The sequence below is a fragment of the Balaenoptera acutorostrata genome, chromosome 8, assembly GCF_949987535.1.
Source record: "Balaenoptera acutorostrata chromosome 8, mBalAcu1.1, whole genome shotgun sequence".
NCBI classification, from domain to species: Eukaryota; Metazoa; Chordata; class Mammalia; order Artiodactyla; family Balaenopteridae; genus Balaenoptera; species Balaenoptera acutorostrata.
In genome coordinates this window covers 38,328,124-38,346,844 of record NC_080071.1, presented here as the reverse complement: position 1 = coordinate 38,346,844, position 18,721 = coordinate 38,328,124, and the positions used below count along the sequence as shown (strand labels likewise).

At 37.6% G+C, this 18,721-nt stretch overlaps 1 protein-coding gene across 1 annotated transcript in view; it reads left to right on the top strand.

Moving 5' to 3' along the window:
- The window catches only part of PDE11A (phosphodiesterase 11A), a 447,087-nt gene that overhangs the window by 234,062 nt on the left and 194,304 nt on the right, over positions 1-18,721 (top strand). The window contains exons 7-9 of the mRNA XM_007190409.2: positions 10,174-10,249; positions 12,661-12,728; positions 13,670-13,762. Coding sequence (XP_007190471.1) covers positions 10,174-10,249; positions 12,661-12,728; positions 13,670-13,762 — 237 coding nt within the window. The remainder of the gene's footprint in view (positions 1-10,173; positions 10,250-12,660; positions 12,729-13,669; positions 13,763-18,721) is intronic.

Genomic DNA, 18,721 nt, shown 5'->3' with positions numbered 1-18,721 from the left:
TAGAAGCTACAAAGGGGTGTCTTTAATGTGATGTAAACCTCATCCCAGGCACTTGCTGTGAGGCCTATGGGGCAAGTAATCATAGTTGTTTACCTGCTGTGTGTTCTCTTTGTGATTGTTTTAAATATTTAATGGTGTTCCCTCCTTGTGGTGAACAGAACGACTTAGCAGTGAGGCACAGTGATTACTTGCCTTCTGTCTGCCTGTTTGACTCCTAGAGAGGTACCTGCTGGGCTTGATAGCATGCATAGTTTTAAGGCCAAACTCCTTGGTTTATGGGTGGAAAATTATGACAGAATGGTTATATAAGATAGTCACAAAGCCAGAACCAAATTTCTGAGGTTTAAATTCTGCAGCCTTATGAAAATCACTGTATGCTAATTCTCTTACAAGATTCTGCAGTCCTCAAAAAGGATGCAAGACAGAAAAGACTGACTAAATATATGATTATATTTATTCATAGTGGCTCAAGAAACACTCACGTTCATGGGTTATCATTCTAGTGGGTTTTGTAGTCTAATCAGTCATTTGCTCCGTGGTAGGGGTATTCATGCTTGGCTCCTAAAGACACTGACAGAAATATCATGTATATTAATTTTCTGTTGCTGTGTAACAAATCACTACAAATACAGCAGCTTAAGGCAAACACCTATTTATTATCTTCTGTAGGTCAGAAGTCTGGCATGGCATCACTGGTTTCTCTGCTTAGGGTCTCACAAGGCCGAAAGCAAGGAGGTGGCCAGGTGGCGTTCTCATTTGGTCTTGGCATTCTTTTCAAAGCCCATTCAAGTTGTTGGCAGAACTGAGTTCCTTGCAGTTATAGATTGAGCTTCCCATTTTCTTACTGACTGCTGGCCAAAAGTCTCTCTTAGCTCCTAGAGACTGCCCTCAGGTACTACTAGCCATATGGCCCTCTCACAACTTGGCAGCTTACTTCTTCAAAGCCAAAGGGAGAAACTCCAGTTGGCTCTCACAGAGGCTAACATAATGTCAGGAGTGACACACGAGAGGCTGTCCCATCACAGCCTTATAATATAACCTAATCAAAGAAGTGACAGTCCTATCATATTCACAAGTCCTGCCCACACCCGAGGGGAGGGGATTATACCAGATTTGTACAAAGTAGATGGTGGGCAGGTGTGAATCTTAGAGGCCATATCTTTAGAATTCTGCCTACAACACTATAATAAAGACTAAAATTGAGTCCATACAAAATATCCCATGAGGTGATCTGTATGTCCTGATATGGAAAAAATGTCCACAAGAACAAAAGCAAGTCATAGAGAAGTATGTTTAGAATAATGTTTAAAAGTATGTATAGAATAATATATGTGGGTATATATACATATATATGTACATATTTTTCTAATAGACAACAAACTTAACATGTCCAAAACAGAACTTACAATCTCTTTTCTGCCAAGCTTGCTCCTCTGTTTCTCTATCTCTGTTAAGGCAACTCATTTCTTCCTAATGCTTGTGCCAAAAATGTTATAGGCATGATTCTCTCGTGTTGCACATCTAACTCATCAGGAAGTACAATTGGCTCTACCTGCAAAATTTATCCAAAATCTGACCATTTCTCACCACTCAACTGCCACCACCCAGGTCCAAGCCACCATCATCTCTGGAGTATTTCATAGCCGTAGCTTCTTAATCTACTTCTCTGCTTCCGCTCTTCCCCTCCACACTCTTTTCTCAATACAATAGCCAGGGGTTTTAAATTTTTAAGTCATATTGTATCACAAGTCAGCTCACAAAGTTTTCATAGTCTCCTTATTTCACTAGAGTAAAATCCAAACTCACAATTCTTTCAGAGGTTTACAGTGCCCTACACGATGTCACCTCATTTTCTATCCTCAGCCCTCATTCATACTTCTCCAGCCACACCAGTCTCCTTGTTATTTCTAGAACATGCCACTCACACACCTACCTCAGGGCCTTTGCACTGGGTACTCCCCTGCTGAAATACTCTTTCTCCAGTGTCTACGTGGGTCACATCCTCACCTCTTTATAATCATCGTTCAAATGTTACCTGTTAGTAAGGTCTGGTGCCCTTGGTATTTCTAATCCCTTTTATCCTGCTCTATTTTTTCCCCATAATTTTTAATACCGTCTAACATATAATTTATTTATGTATTTTTTGTATCGTTTACCATCTGCCTGCTCTCACTAGAATGTAAGCTCAAAGAAGGTGAGAATTTTATTGGTTTTGCTCACTGATGTATCCCCAACAACTAATAGGCATTATTATTGAATATTGTTCAATATTGTTGAATATATTATCTGTGTTATTTATGAATAATTATATATTGTTGAATATTATAAATTGATGTATGAACATATTACATATTTGTAGGAAAAGATCAGGAAGAACTTATCCCAAACTGTTAATAATTGCTATCTCTAGAGATGGCAAGATTACAGCTTTTGATTTTTGTTTAACTTGAAAATTTCACTAGTGCATATATTGTTTTTGTAATTAGGCAAAATTATAAAGATGTTTTAAAATGTTAGACCTTTATATCTTATGTGAAATTATATTTTACCAGGCTATTATGAGCGCTCTAAAAACTATAAACTATTACTCAAAACCAGAATTGAAATAATGCAAGATCTAAGTAAACTAACTTGTCTTGCTGTATCTTTGGGGAATTCAGATGGATTACTTTCTATTGCCCTCATCAGCATGGAGTGTTGGTTGGCTTTTATTCTAACTAATATCCTTGTCTGAGACTGTCCCAACAGCATGTATATAAACTGCATTTGCAAATGACCTGACATTGGGTCACATGGCTTCTTGGAGTGCATACTCTATTTACAAATACCTTCACCATGAAACAATTATTCTGGCCTTGCTTTTAGTCAGCATTGTGCTTATGAACTCAACTCCCAATAATTAGTTACACTCTAGCACATCATCTGTGAAGCTTTCTGCCCTTTTTTTTCATACTAGATCAAAGAACACCTTAAAACAAGTATACTAATGCACAACAAGCTATTATTTACTCAGTATAAGGTATACTAGTCTGCTGCTTAATTTAGTATTTCCTTCCATTTATATAGTTATGGAAAGAATTTTCAGAGCCATTACATGCAGGGTTTTTTTCTGCCTGCAACAGAAATGAACAATTGGACCCAACATTTAAATAAGAAAGGTTCGGCAAGGGGAATAGCAGAAAATAACTAAAAAGTAGGGCAGGCCTTATGCATGGATGGTTTGGTGGTCTGTGTGTTACAAATTCAGGAGTGGTGGAAAATCCATCGGCACCCAGGTCTCCTCTGCCATAGGGGCTGATGCCCAGAGTTACACAGTTAAATCTAAGATGTCATGATATTAATTCTGTCACTCTTCAATCCCATGCAATTCTTCCCTGTGACGTTCTTTCTCTGATTTTTTTTTTTTTATTAAAGCCTGTTATAGACAACTCAGAAGTTCTTACCCTTGTCCTGTAGCACTTAAGGATAATGGGACTTCAGGCTCTGAGATCCTTTGACTTACAGCATTAAAGCCCCTTTTGCCTGTCAGGTCTTCACAGCAAAGCACTTCTGCAATCTGGGATGCTGAGTGCTAGCCTGGCAGGACAGCTCCTTTTCCATTCTTTGTAACGCGCCTTCTGGTCTATCAGTTATGCTTCTGTTACAAAGGGAAACGTGCAAAAATGGAACCATTAAGAGGTAGGGCTGAAATGCACTTGCTCCCGGTAATCTCTCAGTTGCTGATACTTAGTGTAAACCAGGCTGAGAGCCTTTCCTGAGAATAGGATTTGGTAGGGAAGATTGGACAATGGATATAAAATTTCCAGATGACCAGGAGGGTGAGGAAAGTTAGGAGGATTACTAAGACTTGAATAAGTTATACAATGGGGAAGCTGTGGGTAGTGAGGACAGATAGGGGGCCATGGTTCTAAGAGTCGAACAGACTTTGCTGCATCGGTGGTGGAAGACAGTGCGTTGGCTCTAAGTCCAAAGGTCAGTTATTTTTTAGGAGTGCTTTCGTCAGGAATTTAAGGAATCATTTGTAGGCAGTGTTCTAGAAACCTATGTGCAGATGAGGTTGGCATAAAGAAATGCCTCTTTGTTGTTTCAGGGAAATCAGAGGACTGACTCAGAACATCCCCTCCCTCACTTGTCCTAGTACCAGAATTTCTCACTGGTAGATTGGTGTTTGGGGGATAAAGTATTACTTTAGATTACTATTAAAGTTGCACATATCGTTCTAGGGAAAGAAAACACATTGCACATTAATGAGTAGTATTACGTTATCACCAATTCTTTTAACATTCCCTTTGACTGCCTTTGAGAGTCTGGAAAATATGACAAGTATGTTTTGATGGCTCCATGAGGTAAACCATCTTAAATTATATCCATTAACTGGAAAGACCCAGTGAGGACAGAGACTTGGAAAATTTTTAGTATATACATCTTTAATTGGAAAGAACTAGGCACCCCTAGATAATGTATTTATTTTAATGGTAGCCTCCTGGAAAGGCTGCTTAGTCTCATATGGTCTAATATTTGGGACTGTAGTGATGTGAATTTTAATCTAAGAATGATCGAGCAGGGACCTTGTGGAACAATGGAGCAGATATTTCTGGGATGGTATTTCTTTCAATACTAGTAATATTTACACTTGTAAAGCCCCTTACAAATTTTGAAACGCTTTCATACACAGATTCTCGTAAAACAACTTGGAAAAATAAGGAAAAGCAGAAAGAAGAAATGATGAGAAGGTGCTCTAATGCCAAAATCTGGAGATAACCAGCGTTAATAGTTTGTTGTGCAGGAGATAAATATTGATGACAAAATTGAGGCATGAAGAGTTTTGGTGACTTGGTTGGGGTCGAGGGGCCGATAGATATTTTTGAGCTTCATTAACTGATGCAATCTGGAGACTTGGGTTGTCTGATGCACAGCGATGATTCTTTCTTCCATACTTTCTTCTTCTTCCTTACCCTGTTTGGGATTCATTCTTCAGAGGTCTTGTGCTTCTACGACGGGCTTCATCTCCCATCTCCTTCTCCTTCAATCCCTGCAGAGGGTGATATATGCTTCCAGGCCTTGCTGTTTCATATAGTAATATAAACTAACCTGGGTTAGTTTAACTTTCCAGAAACAACAGCCATTGCCACAAATAGACCACTAGGGGATTGCCTCGATGACCTTAAAATTGGAAAATTCACTCTCATCATACTCTGCCATCCTTCCTTCTTCCCCTCTCCCATCTTGTTGGGCGCTTCAAGCTTGCTAATCATCACCACCCCCTCTTCCCTGTGCTCATAGCCAGTTAGTGCTGGCCCCACTTCCCTTCCTCAGCCAGAGTGGGAATGACTTAGAAATACCCTCAACATCCTCGGTCGCCGCTCCCCTCCTCCTAGGCTCAGCCCATGCGAGACTCTAGCTCTGCTCTCTCAGTGTGGCCTTCCTCTTCTCCAGAACTAACCACTTTACTTCTGTTCCTGATCCCATTCCTTCTTCCCTTGACTATCTTTGCCTTCAATTATCCTTCTGTGTTACTAAATCCAATAGCCCATTTTCAGCGCTTATCCTGTTTGACTATTCTGCAACATTTGACACTGTTGTTCCCCTATAGTTCTATTTAGAAAAGAACTTTTTCTCTTGCGTACAAGTAATTCATTATCTAAAATTTAGAAAATAGAAATAGTAGTTTAAAAAACTCCCATAGGCAGAGTTCTTTCACAGTGTATACATGTATCACATCATAATGTTGTACATTTTAGATATGTTACAGTTTTGTCAATTATACCTCAATAGAGCGGGATGAAAAAGGGATCAGTGGTTGCCAGAGGGATGGATGGATGAATAGGTGGTGTACAGAGGATTTTGAGGGCAGTGAAACTACTCTGTGTGATACTGTAATGGTGGATACATGTCATTATAAAGTTGTTAAAACCCATAGAACGTACAGCATCAAGAGTGAACCCTAATATAAACTATTGACTTTGAATGATAATGATGAATCAGTGTGGGTTCATCAGTTGCAACAAATGTACCACTCTAGTGAGGGATGTTGATAGTGAGGGATGTTGATGTGCATGTGTTGGGGCAGAGGGTATATGGGAACTCTTTGTACTTGCCTCATTTGTTATGAACCTAAAACTGTTTTTAAAAAATAAAGTTTATTTTAAAAGCAAAGAAACAAACAAAAACTCCCATGGACAAACAATTCAAAGGGAACTATTATGGTTATATTTTTTCTAGGATTTTCCAGTGTATGTAATATATGTTTGTACACCCACAGATGCCCACACTATTATCACTTAATATATTACAATTTTCCCTGTTTACAAATATTCTTCTATAGCATGATTTTAATTAGATGGATAATATTCCACTGTGCTATGATTTACTTAACCAGCTCCCTCCAGTGGAATGTTCAGGTTATTTCTGATATATCATTATCATAAATAATGCTATGGTTCATACCTTTATACATAAACTTTTGTGCATAGCTATGATAATTACCGTAGGATAAATTCCTAGACATAAAATTGATAAGGCAAAGGGTGTTTATACTTTTTAGACTCTGGATACACGTCAATAAATCTATTTTCAGAAAGGCTGTTAGCAATGTGTTCACACATTAGGAATGCTATAAAGCCTGAGCTGAAGAATATGAGCTTTGGAGTTCTTTTCCATCCTACCTTCTTCTTCCTGTCCTAAATATTGTGTCCCCTCAGATTCAATTTTTCATCCTTTTTGTCTTTTTATTGGACAAGCTCTTTCTCGGTGATTTTACCCACGCAGTTAATATGAGAGGCTCCTTCTTCTCTCTCCCTTCCCGTTGCCCTCTCAATGGTAACGTGTGTCAGCTTGAATTTGGAATCATTTCCCTCAAACTTCCTGTGTTCCCCACCTCAAGGAGCTCCACCACCCTTCCTCAAACCAGGAACCTCAATATTATCTTTTGTAGGGATGGGAGAACACATACTCCTACCTCCCTAGAACAAAAATTCTTTGGGGGAACTACACTAATTTTTTGGTAAGCAAAATTATCTTTTACTTCACTGACAAAGAGCCTGAGGTTTATTTTTGTCACCACCAAGCCTCTCAGGCGGTCTCTCTCCGTGTTTCTGTCACTCAGTGCATGTTCCCTTTCTTCTTGCACTGTGACCTCTACCCTCAGCTGCTTCAGATTTCCCGGGAGAGGTTAGACAGGGGCTACAGTTGTCCCAAGAGTTGGCAGAACCAATTGTGCCTACTGCTCAGTGCTGGACGGGACCACCGACAATTGTGTATGACCCTCAGCAAAACAAAACACACCCAAGCATCCTAGTGCTGCTCCGGCCAGCCCAAGTCTATAGATTACACCTCCCAGGCCTCTCTAAAATTGACTTCCTTCTCTTCGTGCTCACTGACGTTGCTGTTATTCAGACTCTCTCCTTAGGGAGAGGAAGAAAACCACTTTGTTCTTTTGGAAGATAACTTTGATGGATGTGTTTGTGATTGGCTTCCTTTGAACCAATCTTTCCACTTTCAAAGCAGTCAGTCTCTCTAGGTCTTATCTGATAAGGGAAGATGTTAACAGTACCTACTTCATAGGGTTGTTTGAATAAGTATATGCAAAAATGCATGTGAAAGTGCAGAACAAGGTGCCTGACATCAAGTGAGCATCCAGTAAATGTTATCTTGTCATCGTCGTTACCCTCATCTTTGAAGACCCACTTTTACGGAGCTAAAACTGCTCCAGATTTCTCTCAACACAGTCAGTTGCTGGCTTTTGTGTGGTATTCTGAACGTTCTTTACTTGGACACTTATTTTATCTTAACTACTTCTGTCTTGACTAGACTGTGAGCTCCTTAAGGGTAATAACTGTTTGAATTCATTTTTATATCCTTAATACCCAGCAATGTGTCTGGTGCATAGGAGGTGGTAAATAAATATATGATGAAAGAGTGCATTGATGAATGATTTATGCCCAGGCTTTTTGCTTTTTTTGTTTTTTTGTTTTTTTTCTGGAATTCTCAAAAATCAATTGATGTAATTTACGCTATTAACAAATGGAAAAAGAAAAAAATCACATAATCTAAAATCACATATTAAAAGGCATAGAACTGAAGAGTAAGATGACATGATAAAATGCCTGGAAAATCCAAAGCACTACAGATATTAAAGTTAACAATTGAATTTAGCAAGATTGATGGATACAAGTTCAATATACAAAAATCAATTATATTTCTATATGTCAATTAAAAGTATTAGAAAATAAATTAATAATACCATTTATAATAACACTAACTTTTAAAACACCAGGTACAAATATAACAAATTATATGTAAGACTTCTGCATAGAAAACTATAAAAGTTTGCTTAGAGAAATTTTTAAGAACTCTAAATAGAGGGATATTATGGATTGAGAGACTCAATGATGTAAATATGTCAAGTTTCTCCCTGATAAATTCAATACAATCCCAATAAAAATCTCAGCAGTGTAAGTGTGTGTGTGTGTGTGTGTGTGCGTGTACTTCAAGTTGATTCTAAAATTAATATGGAAATGCCAAGGGCAAAAAATGGTCAAGACAATCTTAAAGAAGGAAAAAGTTGGAGAAATTACACCACCAGATACCAAGACGTATTATAAGACTTTATTATTCACGGCAGTATGGTATTGGTATAAGGGTAGACACATAAATCAATGAAGTAGAACAGAGTCCAGAAACAGGTCCTTACATATATGGACACATGATTAATGAAAAAAGTGGTACCAGATAGTGGCGGGGAGAGGCATGTCCCCTGCCCCACAAAATTGGTTCTGGTCCAGTTGGATATCCACCAAGAAAAAAAAAAAAAGAACCTTGACTCTCAGCTCACACTATACTCAAAAAATTATTTTCAGTTGGATTGTAAATCTAAAAGTAACAGTTAAAACAATAAAGATTCTAGGGAAATAATAGGAGAATATCTTCAAGAGCTAGGAATAGGGAAAGATTTCTGGGAAAAGATCAAGAAATTACTTTAAAAAACAAACTAATATACTGGTATCAAGAGTAGAAGACATCTGAAAACTTAATTCCTCAGAGGAAAACCAAAAAATAAATCCAAATATAAAATTTAGGTGGATAAATTAACTTCCAACTTCAACTTTTTAAAATATGTAGCTCTTAACTTCTACAATAAATGTTTTAAAATATAAAAAAACACTTTTATCCCAATAACCATAATCTAGAACCTCAATGTTTTATTTTTTCTCTGATTGGATTGGGATGACAGGTTGACCTTTCTCACTAGAAACCAAGGTCATATCAATTCACTAACACCCTTTCAGTCTTTAGTAGCTCTTATCTAACAATTCAAATATGGATCATTGGTTTTAATATTAAGTGGAGCTTGTTACTGAATGACATTTGTCTGATGTTGATAATTATACTTTTGTATTTCAAATATATCATCTCCTGACAATCTGTTAGGGTACAGAAAGATTGCTGAACCCTTACTTTTATCTTATCTTTCGTGACTTTTATTTTTATATGATTTTGCAACATATGTAATAAATCAGTAATGTTAAAAATATAGAATATTAAAAGTAAATACATGGATAAACAACAAGGTCCTACTGTATAACACAGGGAACTATATTCAATATCCTGTGATAAACCAGAATGGAAAAGAATCTTAAAAAAAAGAATGTATACATATGTATAACTGAATCACTTTGCTGTACAGCAGAAATTAACACAACATTGTAAATCAACTATACTTCAATCAATTTTTAAAAAGTAGATACACATATAACAGCATTATAGACTCAATTTTTTTACTAAAAGATGTGCTTAAAGAGAAGTATTGACCACTGGTTTAATTAAAATGCTTTAAATACTCAGAGCAGAAACAGTTGCCAGAATTCTTGTCTGGTGGTGTGATCGTGATCAAGATAGTTTTACATTCAGCTTTATGTGGGTGCAGGGATTGGGAGAGGTAGTGCTGGTGTGGGGTTTATTGGTTGATTCATATTTGGTTAGGGCATGATTTCCTTGGGATGTGCATTGTGATGTTTTAAATGAAAAGAGACAGGTGAGTATATGCATTACATTAGATTATAATATGTCTTTTTAAAAGTTATTTTTAAATATCTGTTATGAAGCGTGGTAAGCTATATGTCAGAAATGGGTAGATAATATGTAATTTTAATTAATTACTTTCTTATATCCTAGGCTGAGCAGATATCTGGTTTTCACATAAGATCGGTTCTCTGCGTACCTATTTGGAATAGCAACCACCAAATAATTGGTAAGACGTTACCTAAATAGTTCAAACTTCTTTTATAAAGAAATGCAGTTTACTTTAAAATACATCCATCTCTTTTTTAAATGTTCCCCTTTTTATGTCCAGGACTCATCAATTTATGTCTCATACTCTTGTGTAATCTCGTAAGTGAAGACTCCTGTTGAATCAGTGTTAATCAGGACAATGAACAAATATTTATTTCTTTAAATAAGAACCAATCGTTTTGAAGTTGGAGGGGATTTCAGAAAGCAGCTAACTGAACTCCTTTATCTTACCCTGTGGAAACTGAGGCCCAAAGAGAGAGAAGAGACTTGCATAAGGTCAGTTAGTAGCAGAGTCCCAAGTAAAACCCGGGCTTCTTAACTCCTAGTACATCTATATATTTACATCTGTGCTTTTACACGTGGAGTAAATGCAAAGGAAGAAAGGACGTGCATTGTTAGGCATATACTGAACATGCGTCTTTCTGCCTGGATGGTTCCAAAATAGGTTACACTTTCCCCTGAATAAGGGAATTGTGGACCAAAGCAGTTTCCAATTTTTCTCTCCCTCCCTGCTCCTTTCCTTTCCTCGAAAATTCAGTTAGGAAAATCTCAAACCTAAGAAAGAAGTCTAGGCGAGAAGGGGTCAGTTGTTAAAGTCAAGAAGGATGGAGACATTAGTTATTTAAACACAATGAAAATGTGTTATTTTTCTAAGAGACATAAGGTAACATACATTTGGTAACTAATGTAACTATTTGCCTCTCTTTGCTTCACCCTAAGGTTGCCTCTTAAACTCTAAGATATTGGACTTACCAAAGGATTCAGTATTCTGTAAATATTGTTAAGACTTGAATTCTAAGAGAATTTTTTCATTAGTTTGCTTAATTTGCAGAAAATACTAGTACATTATTGAACATAAAGTATATTCTAAGATTTGAGAATTTGAGCCCCTAGTACAAAGCATTGAATTACATCATGTGTAGAATTTTAAATATATTTAAGTTTTTTTTTTTGGGGGGGCCACGCTGTGCAGCATGCGGGATCTTAGTTCCCTGACCAGAGAACCCCTGCCTCCTGCACTGGAAGCGTGGAGTCCTAACTACTGGACCACCAGGGAATTCCCAAAATATATAATATTTAAGTTTAAAGAGAAGAGAAATTTCATGAGAAACACCATACGTTATCTGTAGATGTCCAATGGCAATCTCACCTGAAGTCCTACATTTCATTTCTAACAGTAAACATCTGTTATTCTTTCAAAACTGACTGTAGTTTGCCTGTTACACACTAAGAGCTTTGTATTTTATTATACATGTCTTCTAGCATATGATGACTTACCTCCCTGATGGGAAGTTAGGTGTTTTAAAAAATACAAGCATGCTTTAGAATTACAGTCATTTTTGTTTATACTAAATAGGGATACAAGGGAATGGTTTTCAAGATTGTTGAATTTTTCCAGTTAGACTTGTGTGCTTTGATAGTTGTGCCCCAAATATCTGGTATAATGCTGGAAATGAACTTTGGAAAGAAGACACACACAAGTTAAATTTGTTAAAACTAGTTTAAACCCATTGGGAGCAGGCAACAAAACTAACCTTGCTTTGAAAGTTAACTGTATCATAATTCCTAACATTTCTTGAATGTTCTCTCCGTGTGGAGCAATATGCTTTCCAAACATTAATCAAATGTTATCTCATTTAATCTTCATAACCCACTGAGATAGTTAACATTTTAATCCTCATTTTACTGATGAGGAAATTTAGTGTTAAAAAAGTTAGGTAACATGCTCACGGTAACACCACTAATGGTGGAGGTGAAAATTCAAACCAAGACTGTCTAACTCCAGAGCCTATGTTCTTAATCACTATGCCATGCTGCCTCAACTCAAGCACTGTGCTTCAGAGAATTGAAAAAAAAACTTAGTTATATGTATTTTTTAAATAGTATATTTATATAATTATGTACATTATATTTTTATATATTTTTAAATTATATATAATTAAAATTTTTATATATATTGCATGTATATATGTGTTTATATATACATACAGTTATAGCTATTCAAGTACGTATATGTATATGTGTATAAGTATGTAATTGTGTATATATGTGTATGCCAGATACATCAATTATTGTGCACAGTCATCTTGAAAACCATTTTTAGTGAATCTGATTGATGCCTGGTAGAACTCCAGGCTTCCCTGAGACCGGGTCTGGATATCACAGCTGGAAAATAGACTGCATCCCTGTACACCTCAGATCTGCTCTGAGCAGACCTCAGATCTGCTCTCACGGAGGCAGCAGGTGTGAGAGTAACCAGGGATTAAGCTGAGTGTGTGCACTTAAAGGAGCATAGAGTCATCTTACTGTATTGTAGGAACATGGTGTCCAGCACCGAAAATGACCACATATCCCAACCTCTTCTCACAGGAGTGGCTCAAGTGTTAAATAGACTTGATGGGAAACCTTTCGATGACGCAGATCAACGACTTTTTGAGGTAAGAAAGTAAATTCGTGAACCGGGGGTTACAGCTGAGTCAACAGTAGTCTCCTGGTTACAGCTTGCCCCCATTAGGAAGGATAAATAATTATTACTTGACATTTATTAATCATTATACTTTGACAGTGTGATGAAATTTAAAGGACGATTTAAAGAATATATCAATGTTTAGGTAAGATTTGATTCTCTTTTTTCATGAATCAGATGTTTTTACCCTAATTGATTGTTTTTTACAGAATTGAATTGCCTCCCTCTTCTCTCCAAAGTGTTAATTGTCTTATCTTTGTCTTGTGTGTGTTCAGTCATGAGACCTCTAGCCAGCTCTGCCAGGCGTACTGCCATCACCTTTCTTATGTTTACAAGCTTCTGTTTACTCCAGTCTGCCCTCTAGCTAGAGAGGTTAGCCTTGAACAGGCTTCCTAGTAGACTTTGTACTAGTAGCCAACATGAAAACCCCATGATTCTTTTTCTCCAGCTGAGGCTACATCAGGGCTTCTTTACTAATTGGTTCTAAATCTGAATCCTCTGTCCCTAATTAACATTTACCTCATTTACACTCACTTGGTTTCCTTACCAAAATATTTTATAGCCTAGCTACTGAAAGAGGTGGCTATTGGTTAAATGGGATGAAATTACTAAAATCAGTTCACAACCTAAATAAAGAATGCATTTAAATGGACTGTACGTTTTTAAATGTATTTAAAGTCATTTCTTCACAATGACATTAAATTAATAATTTTTCTCATGGGCAATGTGAGCAATAAAGTTGTTACATGACAATAGTAATTAAGAATTTTAATGTACGTATTTCCCCAAGGCCTACCTCTGTATACAATAAGATTATATTTTAAGGCCCATTCCTGATGACTGCCTGTTTTTATATTAGATTATGCCAATGAGTTATTGCAATTTTTAGTTAGTGAGCTTTCTCTTTCCTAGGCTTTTGTCATCTTTTGTGGCCTTGGCATCAACAATACAATTATGTATGATCAAGTGAAGAAGTCGTGGGCCAAGCAATCTGTGGCTCTTGATGTAAGTACAATATTTATGTCAGAATTTGTGCTAAAAATCCCTGAGTTTATGAGGGGAAAAAGGTCCTTGTTATGGGGCTTAATTTCTCAATTTTTAATTATCTATTCATTGGGTCTTAATCATTTTAGAGTTATAGGTTTGAGTTTGATGAAAGCTAGAGACCCTCTCTAGAAAAATATACATACACACATAGTTTTACATATAATTTCAAGGAGTTCACAGATTCCTTGAAGCCCAGCCATGTACGGTGTACAGTTAAATACAAATTTTAAATATTAGGATTATTAAAAGAGATGATCCAAAATTAATTTGTCAGGATATAAAATGTATTATGAATGTATTTTGAATATGTATAGATATTCTGGAAATTCACAACTATTATTATCATAAGAAAAAAGCCTCTCTATGAAGGTATGTGACTCAGATGGGGGAAACTGATCCTGTCATTATGCACCCCTCCCTGTGCTAATGCAGTCACAGTCTCCTCACCCATGAATTGTTCATTTGGGTTCATAGTGTATACCCCCTTGTTTGTATAACTCAGATACCTTCTGTCCTAAGACACAAAAATTATTACTGACACTCCCAAATTTCCAGCCCAACTGTGAGCCTTGTGACAATCTCACTTTTCAGAAGCTGACTTATTTGTGTGGACTTGTATGTTCTGTGTGCTTTATTTGTGCCAGTGTCAAAAGCAGCGTTCCCAGTCAGAATTCTGGTGTTGCCATCTTGGTTTTGTCCCTCCCACCTTCACTCAACCCCTACCCCACCAGATACCAAACTCTCAACTCTAATAATCAGGTGGTATCCACCTCAGTCCCTAGCCCAGGAATCCATATGCAAGAATATCTGGGAGGATTTCTTTTTTTGGCCACACCGCGTGGCTTGTGGGATTCTAGTTCCCCAACCAGGGATCAGCCAAGGATCAAACCCAGGCCCTCGGCAGTGAAATCACAGAGTCCCAAACACTGGACCACCAGGGAATTTCCACTGGAAGGATTTCTCATCTCAGAACTTTATGAGACAAAAAACGATGTGTTGAGAGCTACTAAACTCAAACTCTGGAATGAGATCTACCTATACTATAGTACATATTAACTTCTGAATAGATCTGTACTTTAGAATTATGTATTTATAAATATTGTACATGAATACGAATATTGTTAAGTTCTTTTATTCCTAAATATATAAAATTAATACTCTGAGGCTCTTAGAGAACAGAGATGCTCTTAAAGCTGAATAACGGAACAAAGAAAGGAATTTACTATCATTTTTAATAACTTTACTTTTATGATCCTGATTTCCATTTTGCATGAGCAGCAGGAACTTTATGAGAAATGTACTAATGTGTGCTTACATTTTTCTGACAGTAAGGACCCTAGGATAAAAGGGGTAAAACTTTACCTATAAGTCCAGAATACAGAGAAAATAAAGCAGGAATGTAGATGCAGAATATTACTTCTTCATTTTGAACATCAAGAATTGTCCTTTGGGGAGTCTTTCATAGATACTGCAAATGAAGCCTTGCCTAACACTGATGAGAAATTTTCCAGGAAATATAAGTCAGCGTATTAAGAGACACCTTATACACCTTTATGATCAAAAGAGGGAAGGAATGAAGGTCAAACAGAGGGTGTGGAAAGGGCATATGCAATCAGGAGCCAAGCCCCATTTATTCTACCTCCCAAAAGCCTCTCCCATCCCTTTCCTCCTTTCCAATTGCCACAGCAACCATCCTACTCAAGGGCTTCATTACCTCTTGACCGAGCAATTGTAATAGCCTTCTATTAATTCTTCCTAAACCACATTTTAGATTGCATCATTCACCCACTCATAGACCTTAAATTACTCCCCCATTACCTATCAAAGTACAAACTTCTGGCCTTTGAGGCCCTTGGAAATCTCATACCAAACTATCTTCCTGCCCCCGGCCCTCATTTCTCTTTTCAGAGTATTCTATGCAAATTACGAACTCAACTACTTCATAGTCTACAAATCAGCCACCTGCTTCTCTGCCCTCTGATCTTCGCTCTAACATCCTCTCCACTTTAGTTATTCTGTTCCAATTATGCCGTCTCCCCTCAAAATTGTCCCATCATTCAAAGCCTGATTTAAATGTAATCTTCTCTCTATAAAGCTTCTAATCTCATGGTTATTGGTTCCTCTCTTTGCCCTATATTACAGTTAATGGTGAGTCTGTATGTTTTCCTCCACTAGAACATATGTCCATCAAAGCATATGATCATGTCTTAGCTATCTTTTATTCCTTTTGGTGTTTTATGTATAATGGTACTCAGTAAAAGTGTATTGAATAAATGAATGCATGCAGCCACAAATAATTATTTTGGTCTGCCACATCAACATTGCAGAAGGGGAAAGCTAGGGCTGTGATGGAGGAACTGGCAGTCATTTTAGTGACAGTCTTGCTGGCCACGTAGCAGCACCTCTGTATTCCCTTCCCCCTTTATAAGCCATGAGTAGAAAATTGTTATTTACTTGTTTGGGTGTGGGACCTCTTCCCAGATACTGTGTTCCCTGGGGCATTTCCTTAGATGATGATTAAGAGACCAGTCTGGCTTCCTGAAGGTGGAGAAGAAGGAGAGAAGTGAAAGAGATGATTCTCCTTGAGCAATCCCCTAAGCTCCAAGGAGAGATTTCTCTCTAACTGGGTGATTGAAGAAGTTAGACTTCTAGGATGCCAGCAGAACGCCATTTGATTCTTTGTCACCCCTCTTCCTTTAAACCTACTCTGTTGAATCAATCTTCCCCACTCTTGAGTGAAGTCTGGTAGATTCCACAGCTCTTCTGACATACTCAGGTGTTAAATAGTCTCTGAGCTTTTCCCTTTGCCCAGGATTAGAAGCCTATGGTCAGGAGAGGGTCATAGTGGGCTTTGTGGCTCTTCCTCACTTCACTTCCTCCCCTAAGACAGGTGCAGGGAGGTTGGATGAGAGGGCAAAGCCTTACATGACTGATGCTGTCCTAAGTTGGTTTCAGGGCCCTCTATATCAGACATCAGCATTCTCTTTTTATCATGAGTTGCTTTTATAAATTCTTAGAGGACTCTCGGGGCTAGCAATCTCCTGATAGCCATCCCTGATGTGGGTTTGCCTCTCCTGACTGACAGGTTATAATCCCCTCTCAGCCCCTGGCTTCCAGGGGCCCATCCAGACTCTTCCTTTGTGGGAATCATCTCACTCTTCCAGGAAATTCTCTTGGTCAGGGCCTGTTTTTGTTTCTTTTTTTAACTGTGGTAAAACAGACACAACATAAAATTTACTGCTTTTAAGTGTACAGTTCAGTGGCATTAAGTACATTCACATTGTTGTGCAACCATCACCGTCATCCATCGCCAGAACTTTTTCATCTTCCCAGACTGAAACTCTGTGCCCATTGACCCCCAACTCCTCATTCTTCCTCCCATGCATCCCATGGCAACCACCATTCTACTTTATGTCTATGAATTTCACTACTCAAGATACTTCATATGAGCAGAATCATAACAGTACTTGTCCTTTTGTGACTGACTTATTTCACTTAGCATAGTGTCTTTAAGACTTATCCATGTTGTAGCACGTGTCAAAATTTTCTTTTTAAGGCTGGTTAGTATTCTATCGTAAGTATATACCACCTTGTGTTCATTCATTCATCTATTGATAGACACTTGGGTTGCTTCCATGTCAAAGTCCTTTAAAGCCTGGGTATCTTTCATAGGTCCATTTGGTCCATGGGAAAACTCACATGTCTTCAACCGTTAGATTGAAATGCAAGTCTTCCGCAAAGCAGCTCTCTTCTCCTGCCCACTAACTTTTGGAATTTTTAGGCATGAATCAGGTACCAGTCTCTGTTCCCACACTATACTCTGGGGAAATACATTGTAGGTCCTACAAGTGGTTCTCTGGAAGGAACTCTCAAGAAACCCTAAGAAATCCTCAATGCGGGGCTCTCATGAACTGTTATCCTTTTTACACAGTGCAGAGTTGGGAAACCAGCACCTTAACTTGGAGGCAGGGGCATCTTCTTTCCAAGTCCTACATAGAAGGCCTAGATGGCCTTAGCACTCCCTTTAGAATGTGGTACCTGTTGGTCTCAACTATAAACTCAGACAGAGTCTCATTTAAACATCCTATTTTGTCTATCAAAATGATTTTTTCCAGACCAAGTTACTGTCAGACCATGATCCAATGATTGTCTAAATGATAAGTGTCAGGCCTGGGAAGACCCATGTTTATTTGTAGGTACAATGGATCCAGGTTCTCAATTACAAAGCCAAATGTAACACATCAGAAGAAATGGAATTGTTCCCACTTGTAAATTCTTCTTTACTGACAATATGTTGGATTATGTAAACACTTCTTTTGGAGAAAAGAAAAAAAGGAAACAAATTAATTACGCTCTTGAAATGATTATGTAGTAATTAGTTCCCCATTTTAACCACTACTACATGGTAAGTTACTTAAAAAGAAAGAAAGAAAGAAAAAAAAGCTCTGGAAGCTGTTCTCTGTGAAAATTCCAGGCTCTTATTGAGCTGGTTTATAAATTTATGATCAAATTGTGGCTTTTAAAAGGGCACTAAGAAAATAATCATGCCAAATTTCTTGAACTTCTTTGAATAGCCAGTAAAGACCAACTAAACAGATAGTGTGAGCTTCAACTTTTCACTTGCTGCTTTCTGTTGCCCAAAGAAGGGTCTCACAGTGACATGCTGATTGGGCTTTTGGGGTATTCTAGCATAGCCTACACATTAGAATCAACAGGGTGTTTTTAAAAAATATTGATGCCTGCACCCTTTTCTAAACTGATTGAATCAAAATCTCTGGAAATAGAGACTGAGCATATGTATTTACAAAAAGTTCTCCATGTGATTCTGATGCACAGTGCAAGGTGAGAACCATTGGCACAGCGTGATCTATTTGTGGGATAATTTCTCCAAGTCTTTCTTTCACAAAAAGCAACCAC